Genomic DNA, 9,828 nt, shown 5'->3' with positions numbered 1-9,828 from the left:
CTTTAGATGAATTCAAAAGACTGGGAAGAAGATGGATAGGTATCAAAGTTAAACATTTATACTTATTTAAATAGTCCTATTTAAATAGTTAGTCTCAATGTAGATAAAATAAAGGATCACTGACTAACATTAGATTCTATCTAAGATATGAGTTAGGTAGACGGGTCCCATGCGTCTCTATTTGGCATGTCATCTGGCAACAGTATCCTTAATAACTCTTAGGCTTTACATTTTCCGTAGAGTTACACCACCATACAATTAAACAAGCTTGTGACGAGTGGTATAATTATAGCCACATAATGTTACCAATCAATGTAGACTACACTTGACGTTAGACAATAAGGCAAAATTGAGTCGGTAAATTAAACACGACCTCAACTTATATATTAACAAGCTCGATTAATCGAGAAAATTACTTGGATCTAACGCTTTTTGACTCCAGGCTTGTATTATACCAACATGACAATTGTTACATGACAATGACAATTTGTGCTACATTCATATGAATAATATTATCACCTAAAATGTTTAGCTATTTCTAACCGGACTCATATTATAGGCATTTTTCCATGAAAGTGACTAGTGAGACAACAAACTTGTAATTATTTTTGAGGTTTACTCATTTTTGTCGCTTTAATGAAGCCATCACCTTTATTTCACGCCAGTACAGTATAACCACATTTAAAGTCACTTTTGACGTATAATGTTCGATGTGAACACTTAATCTACAACATGAACACTTTTTTAAACCGTACTAGTAGGTTGTTTCGCATAATTACGTTCATATTTGGCTAACGGAGCCTAGGGACTGTCGTCTTCTAGTGACTTGTTTCCAAAACCTTTTCTCGAATTGCTTCTCCTGTAATAATATTACGTAAAAACCATAAAATCAGTGATCGTCAATGAGTACATAATCCACTAAAAGTAATTTGCAGTCGTTATCACTTATATACACTTAGGTAATTATACCTTTTTAAGGCTTCTTCTCACCTGTGAGTGTTAAGTAAATTAAAATTACTTAAAGTCATCGAAAATGAAATCGTATGTATTTTATTGAAAAATGTTACGGATTTACAACGTAATATTACAACGAATTTACAGTATAATTATAGTACAACCATTTACTTAAATAGTGGACAATTTTAATAAAGTCGTATAAAAGGTACCTTTTAGGTAAAGGCAAATGTTAACTTTCAGTGAAATGTGTTAAAAAATTAGGTCCTTGTTTTAGTGACATTGGTGGTTGGCAGACTATAGGTACTTACACACTTTACTTTTGTGGATTTAGTACTTCTTGACGAACAAAAAAATTACATTAAGTATATTAGTTAAATAGGTACCTACCTACGTATAAAAAAAATATGCTTTGATCATCTTGCTAAGCTTTTGACGTGTAAGTTTAAGTTTAAAGGCCGGCGTCCACTAGACTCGCCGAGGCGAATCGAATCGAATCGCAATAATTCGCCTCCTATATTTTCTATGCAACTGCGTCCATTGACGAATAGCCGCGGCGCGCCGATTCGACTCTCCGCTCGTCAGACGAATTTCTGCGGCTACGCGTTTCGACTCGACTCGGCGAGTCTAGTGGACGCCAGCCTTAAAACTTACTTCTATTCAGAATCAATCATGTTTTTTTGCATGACGATCAAACATTTTCATAGTAAGGATATAATTAACTTACCTTTTAAAATAACTGATATTTATGTTAAATCTTTCCTGATGATTAAAAAGTATTCACCTAATAGCAATAATTTAATTGGTTTCTATATATTTTTATAAGAAAAATAGTTCTTACCTTTGAAATATTAAATTTAAATGCAAAGCAGAATTAAATTAGTTCCCACCAATTCTGGTTTGTTATATATATATTTTGTAATACTTATACCTTAGTAAATATCTGTAAAAATATTGCTATTTTATGGAAACATTTTACATTATGATTTAAAATCAAGTGCGTCAAGTTTAAACAATCTTGAACTTCTACCCATCGACAGTATACAGTGATCATATGCAACGTAGAAATCAAACAGACGAAATATACGGTCTATGATCCGTCTTGTCAAGGACTCAGTGAGAAGGTTGCGTGGCAACGGCTGCATTTGGACAAGGATCTCATTAAAAAACTAACCCAACAAAAAATATCATATAAGATAACGTACTGGTGCTCGACACGGACCCAGTATATGTCACCTTGTAACTATTGTCAATAGAGGTGACAGCAGGGTGTCATCTATTGGGCATTCGCATGTCGAGCAATAGTTTACCTTACACTCAATATGTAGACCATGACATGTTTCTAAACCATAAATATAGCCAACGTTCGCCTGTGATAATCTGATAACTGGCAAAGCTCTTAAAAATATATAAAGAATGAAAGAAAAAGGCGGTATCAATTATACGCGAATTTTGTAAGAATAGTCAAAAACATTCATAACAGCCTTGACGAATGCTCTTCACGATTAAAAAGATCCTTCTCCTTGCCAAAAGCGAGGTGCGGCTGAAATAATTATATAAGGCTATAGAGTTAGACCAAGCTAAGTTGGCAGCCATTTTGATAGCCCAGACCGTACAAGTGTATGAAATTATGATGTTCAAATAACACTTGCACTGTCTGGGTAACTTGGTCTAACCCTAACAAAACTGATGCCAGCACTGCACCAAATTTTCAGTTTTTTTGAAATATTTACAATATCTGTCATTTACACACCATATCCTTAAACTTTAGCCAACTGCCTTTCATAGCACGACCAGCGATAAAAGTGACAATGACAATACTCTGACAATAAGGCACTGAGTGCTTGATATTTTATATGAAATGTCTACTCCATATGAAATTACCGCTCGTCACGTTTGATAAAAGGTTGGCGCCTAATATACCAACATGACAATAGTCAAATGACAATGTAGTATATTTGTGGGTACAATGCGCTAAAAAATTCGCTAAAAAATTGTCAGATTAGTTGTCATCTAACAATTTTTTAGCGATTTTTTTTTGATAGTTGTATCAAGTTGATGAAATACTAATACTGGTTGGTGGTTTCAGATTGTATTCGTCTTAAACAAGGTATTCATTTGTGTTGTGCAGTGATAGCGCCAAGCTGCTGCGGTATGCGGTTATAGAGCTTTTGCAAGCTATTGCATATAAGTAGAAGTATATATGACGTGGCAAATGGTCATGGCAAATTAATTATAATTGTCAAAAGTAAAAAATAAACTCTTTTAGGTAGTTAGGTACTGTCTTGCTGAACTGAACGAACATTCGTTTCGCATCTAACAGAGCCGAGAACACTACTTATAGGAACGTCATTAAAATTGTGCGTAGGTATACTAGGTATTAGTAGTAACGAAAATTTAGCAAGACAGGTCCCGTAGACAACATGCCAATCGCTAACGCTCCATAGCGAACGAAACGCAAGTGTCACTGTCACACTAATATGGAAGAGTGATAGAGAGATACAAAGCGATTCGACGGCGAAGCGCAAGCGATTGTCACCTTGACTAGGCCGGCAATATTCTTTACGTTTGTTTAATTATAATGCCAATGTAAACGCCAAGAAGGAAACAAGGTATACTCAAATAATGAAAAGCTTAATGATTTCAATATAAATATATTTTTCGATCCTTTGAAGTAAAATGGACAGATTTCAATAAACAACAAAATTAAGCTGGATTGAAATTTAGCCTAAGCAAGAACAATTGACATGAGCGTTCAAGGACCCATAGACGATTCAATATTACAGCGCAATATCAAACATCTCACTATTTAATTTGACAAAAAGTTGCATATACAGTTGTTACATGAAATATTTGATCCGTCTGTCGCGAAACGTCAAGTTTAACAATTGACTAAGTAACCAATGCTTATATTCGAGGTTTAAAATTTTAATTATGCTTTATACGCCAGTAGGATAACGGATTAAGATTAAAGTTTTAAAGCACGCCTTCAAAAACGTCTACTTCGTATTTCTAATGCCAATATTGACTTGTTTTAAACAATAAACGATTGACTACGTCGAGTATCGATGATGCTATGTAATTAGGTAGATTCACGTTTCTATTAAATGATTATTGGGCTATGGTTTATGATGACAAATTGGTTTTAGTGATTCTTTTTTGGTACAATATTTCAATTGAGCTTCAATAACCAACGTAGCCAAGCGTCGTAGCAAATATCATCAGCTAACCAACAATAATTTCAAACTTTTACTTACAGTAAATTTATTTAATGAAAACAACCCCATGGTTTAACAATTTAAAATTTATCTAAGACATTGCTCAGTTGGCCGACACGTTTACCGTCGATTCACATTCGATCTCCGTCGCTTCAAGGCAGTATGGCGTTAAAGAAGAGGTAACGAAGACTAATGTATATATTAATTACAATTATATTTTAATTTTTACTTTACTAGTCAAATCCTGAAAACCTTTACAGGCTAAAAGTAAGCTAGAAACTTTATTTATTTTAAATCGTATCTAACCTTTTGGTGTGATGTGGCAAGTACCAACATTTTTACTTCAATTAACGTTAACGTTAAATACGATACTTAGTCCTATATTTTTCCGGACAGTATATATTTTTTTAACAACCCATGTCACAATCAAGCAATTTTTAATTCAGTTTATAGTTTTAATTTAAATAGGTATTCATATATGTATAACATTATGTTTTTTGTTTGTATTTAATATGAATAGTGAAAATGCAATGAATCTAATAACACATTTAAGTCGATGTAAGTGAAGTAAATATAGACAATAACCTGACTTAAATATTGATGAACATTTGAGGTTAATAAAGTAATAATAACGAATCACTAAAAATGTTAATAATCTTACAAAATTTCCTAACAAGCGCTTTCTGACAAGCAAACCTAGTAAGAGTAATGATCAATTTGACAAAAAGTTACAGTGATAATTCTGACAATCTGTAATTGTCACCCCAAATAAACATTCGAGCTTTATAGTTTGAATTACTTTTAATTAATTTATTACTTTTTCACTTGATATTTAAAATACGTGAGGTTATTGTCTTTTTCATAATAGGTACAGTTAATAAAAGGATAGCATAACGCCAATAAAAACGACTAGCTTATGACAGTTCTCAGTAAGGGACAAAGCTAAGCCAGTGCCTGGACAGGAGACCACACATCATGAAAACAATTAGGTACATATTTAGGAGTTTCCCTTTCTTTGTAGAGTGCAAGAACGTCGTGCCGTCGTGAACAACTAACTTTTAAGTGACCATCTTGAGACCCAACGATATTAATAAGGTTTTTAAAATGGTCAGTATGTTTTTGTTTGTGCAACTAATGGTACGTGTAAATCACAAATGGTGTCAACTACATATACGTGTATGAGAAAATTAATTTAAATAAAATATCAAGTATTAATCGTCAACAATTTTCTTCATTATAAATATGACAGAGACAAAATGATCGATGTTGATTTGAACCCTAGTGTGTAGTCTCCAAAAGAGTCATGAACGGCAAACAGATTGGTTTCTAATTAGCTTTTTCTGATAGTTACGGTAGATACCAAGCGTAGAGTGGCCATAAATTTGAAACCGGTCAAATGCTTCAATCTTAAAAAGCTTCAATGCCCGTAATACTTATTCAGAAAAAGGGACTTTTTTAGTTTTCCAGTCCGAATATGACTCGTAATGTCCTCCCATACAGGCACAAGCTAAAGGCGTGCAGGGAATCGCAAAGCTCTTAAAATATCGTCAGTTTCGCACGTCCGTTATGTCAGCCATGTTGATTTTAAACTGATTGATTTACCATTAAGGAACTCGAGGACTTGGACATGTATTAGTTATAATACAACCGCAACAACGAAAAACTATTTAAAGACTCTGTTGCTATTTGTCTAGACATAGTGTTGTAACTTGTAACTAAGTGTATTTTTCATGAATAGCCCTAAGGCGAAAACATTCAGGCCTTGATAAAACCTAAGTCAAGTTTTTCTAATAGTGCCAACAAGCCAGCTGACTATATTTCACCAATGACAGTAATATATTTACTTTAGATCCATTATTATACCGACATGACAATTGTCGCCTGACACTGGCCTAATACTACTCTGAACACGATACTGATTATGTCCTTACATGAATTGCTATTTTTCTTACACTCTGTACGAGTCTTACACTCTGTATGTATGTATATTTTTCGGCTGAAACCTTAATCTGTTAAACAAGAGGGTCGAGAGGCATTGTTTCTTTTATAAGTGCCGCGCGATTAGCTACGAATCCGTTATGAGTGACGCTACAAGCCCATTTAAAAAAGCAATATACTTAAAATGGTCGGACGTGCGACACTGACGTATCGTCCTGTCCCATTCACACATTGCCGTTGACAAAGCAAATCTTATAATAGCCATCATGGTTGCTCACTGTAGATCGTCGGGGGGAGAAGGGGCGAGTACCGAGCAGCAAGGGCTCCCGACGGGGGCTATCGGAGGAGGCTCGGCGGCGGAGGAAACCCAATCTGGAATCAGATTAAAAATGTAAAATTTAAAGCTAGGGTCGTAAACTCGTAAAGTACGTCCGAAATTAGGCAGCAGTATTTTTTTTCCCCTTTTTAATGAATACTCGTTTTAATTAAACCCTCGATTTCGGCTTCGGGCTTCAATTCACACCCGTTGGCGTTCCAAAATTGAAGCGCTTAAATTGCACAAATTGTTTATTGCACTTTTGATGATAAATTTGAATTATCCTGACAAACAAACCGTTAGGTGACAACCACTAAAAAACAATTTAACATAAATCAACCTTATTCAAGTGTGTCCACTAAAGTTATTAACTTGTGGTTGTAATTAGTGAGTTTTGGTTGTCACCTCACGATATAGAATTTAATTTTAGGCAATCAAAACTTTTAGTGGCCAACCATCTCAACTTTTTAATAACGAGAAATTATGTATTGGGTAATATTAAAAGCCACGGGCGGGGTAATTTAGGATACGTGTCCGATAAGTGTCATGTGGACTCACCCTTACCCGCCCCGTGCAAACGCGCCAGCTAGCGGACGCCCTGACAGCTGCGTCTATATTCCATCGGTGATGACGATACTTACAGCTCAAACGTTATCACCAGGCTAGGGGTCGTGGGGTTGGATAACCGCCGGTAGTGATAAAGCTGGCAAGCACCAGATTCACAGCCGTCCCCAAAACGACGGCGAACGACCGACAAGGTGGGGCGTGACCCGAAGCAGGCGTGGCTCACTCCGCGATTTCGTCGCTTTGCTACAGGTAGCTAAAAGTACATCCGCTCCACACCAATTTTGGTGGCTAGCTATAAGCCGCGCGTGGCGCTGTCGCAACCTAGCGGCCATATCTGTGCTGATCGTAACAGACGCGTTTTGTTAGAGAGTGAGTCTTCTGTACCTAGTACTATTATTTATTCTGTGCCCGAAGCAGGCTCCAAAGCAGGGATGCAGAAGAGCCCCCTCACACCCTCCCAAAAGGTTGTCGAATGAAGATACGGCGGCGATACTTACATCTTCCCGTTCTGGCATAGAGAGCGCGTCCGCGAACGCATCGTCTGAGCTTCCACTCGCGCCAGTTGCTCCATCTCCGAAAGTTTCTCGCTTTCTGGAACTGGCACGTGAAACATTACATTATTAGCATAAATGTATACACAAACAAAAACTACCTTATAGGTGGTTCTACCCAGAGGCGTAGCGTTAACTAATCTAATAGGCGTAGGCAAGGCCCTTTTATTTCATCGTGAATTCTCAAGGTGATAAAAACCGGACAAGTGCGAGTCGGTTTCGCCCACCGAGGGTTCCGTACTTTTTAGTATTTGTCGTTATAGTGGCAACAGAAATACATCATCTGTGAAAATTTCAACTGTCTAGCTATCACCGGAGATACAGCCTGGTGACAGACAGACGGACAGTGGAGTCTTAGTAATAGGGTCCTGTTTTTACCCTTTGGGTACGAAACCCTAATAAGGGTTGGCTTCCGCGAGGCCCTAATTAAGTGCGAAGTACCATACAGGGCAAAAGCGTTACGTAAGCGACATTCTAGTGGAATTTCCCTGTAGTGAATGCGATGCGGTGTGGCGTTGCTCGCACACAGAGACAGCACGATCAGTAAGATAATTCACCTTTCCAGGCATATACAGAATTGCGCGAAGTAGTATGCGGCGCGGTGCGGCGGGTTTGAGCGCGGCAGAGCGTCACCGCGTCCGCGCTCGCCACCCGACGGAGCAGCGACCGCTGACAGGCCGCGCGAAACGACCAGGGGTCTGACCCGCCAGCCTGTGGACAGGGGAACAGAGGATAACAACGTAATTTATATCAACGTCTGTGAAATCTAAGTACCTAGTAGTAGTAGTTTTATAAAGACAGCAAACTTCTCACACACCTTTTCGCGTCGAGGGTTAACAATTTGAAATTATAAAAAAGCTTGTTTGTTTGGACTAATATTTCCATTATTTACTTTCACGTATCCAAAAATAATTCAGAACTACTGCTCATAGATCCAGATCTATGAGCAGTAAGTTTTGAATTATTTTTGGATTCCGGAATCTAGATTTGGTAGAGGGCCAAAGTAATGTTTTGAAATCTCTTGTTCTTGGGTAGATCAAAAATTTGCTCTTGAAGGGGAAATTGCATAAAAGATCCCGATAGTTCGAAGAGTATCCGCTAGGGGTCCCGCGAAATAAGATAAGATGTTTTTAAACATAACTGACCTGTTTTCTCGCCTCCTGCTGCGCCAGTACATCCGTCCCCTGGTCCAAAGCGAGCCGCATCTCTGCGCGGGGGCTGAGTCGCTCCTCCGGTTGAGGGTCCGGCGCACGCTCCGATACTGTGACAAAGTTGTTTTATAAAATACTATGGTATTAACTATTGCACGCGTCGATCAATACATTCAATGAGACTGACTAGTGTACCCTAAATGATGTTAAATTTAGTCAGTATTATCCTCTCTCTCCTCGCATATTGTGGATGGCGGTGCACAGAAGGGCGTGCTGAGCTAACGTCGAATACCACTCGCATACACTTGTTTCGCTATTAGTCTTATCTAAAGATTGGTGTGGAATATTGGAAGATAGAAGAAGAGATGGCGTCGAATACAACTCACATACGCTTGTATAACTGTTGGCGTAACCTATACATTGATGAGGAATATTGTGGATCCGTTATTGTTCATGTCTTTATTATTACCTCGAGATGGATTGAGGATGGTAACCAGTGTTATAACAGAGGTTGTATGAAGACTTACGACACAGCCTTTCATTTGATGCTGGAACTGCTGGAATGCAGCGGAGTGGCTCCATACAGGGCAAAAGATCTCGAATCTCTGAGAGATCTCCCCGAGGTCCTACTCAACATCAGGCGTACCTTGAGGAGATAGGCTGGTTGAACTAATCTACCCCCCACCCCCTTCATGAAAAGTAGGCGCCAGTCGTCGAGTTGCAGAAATCTGTTCGTGCTTCAATATAATACAATAACCTGGAGATTGGTGCGGTATATTGTGTATGGCGGTGCGCTCGAGTGTGGAGGGCGTGCTTGCTGAGCTGGCTGAGCCCCGGCGTCCAGCAGCGGCACGCTCCGCATACTCTCTTGAAGCTGAAACACATTGCATGATTGTTATGTGATCTTGGCAGCCTTTCAGGAGTCTCCAGGATTTTATATATCTTTCTTACCAGATTGTAAGAGCGGTAAGGGCGCCTCGTTGGTGGGCGTCCGATCTGGACTCAGATCGGACGCGCCGGCACCTCGGCCCCCGCCAGCCCGCGCGCCACACCCGCCCTCTGCTTCTGTTGGAAAATATACCTTAAGTGCTGGATCATCATCATTATTCGCTTGCCCTTTTCAGAGTAGCATT

At 38.5% G+C, this 9,828-nt stretch overlaps 1 protein-coding gene across 1 annotated transcript in view; it reads right to left on the bottom strand.

Annotated features, from left to right (window-relative positions):
- Positions 1-781: 781 nt before the first annotated feature.
- The window catches only part of LOC134661244 (uncharacterized), a 104,635-nt gene continuing 95,588 nt past the window's right edge, over positions 782-9,828 (bottom strand). Inside the window, exons 27-33 of the mRNA XM_063517231.1 lie at positions 9,647-9,760; positions 9,453-9,569; positions 8,690-8,805; positions 8,102-8,255; positions 7,491-7,590; positions 6,389-6,482; positions 782-859 (exon numbers count right to left, since the gene is read on the bottom strand). Of these exons, the coding sequence (XP_063373301.1) occupies positions 782-859; positions 6,389-6,482; positions 7,491-7,590; positions 8,102-8,255; positions 8,690-8,805; positions 9,453-9,569; positions 9,647-9,760 (773 nt within the window). The remainder of the gene's footprint in view (positions 860-6,388; positions 6,483-7,490; positions 7,591-8,101; positions 8,256-8,689; positions 8,806-9,452; positions 9,570-9,646; positions 9,761-9,828) is intronic.

Source organism: Cydia amplana, chromosome Z, assembly GCF_948474715.1.
Source record: "Cydia amplana chromosome Z, ilCydAmpl1.1, whole genome shotgun sequence".
NCBI classification, from domain to species: domain Eukaryota; kingdom Metazoa; phylum Arthropoda; class Insecta; order Lepidoptera; family Tortricidae; genus Cydia; species Cydia amplana.
This window is presented reverse-complemented; position numbering and strand designations above follow the sequence as displayed.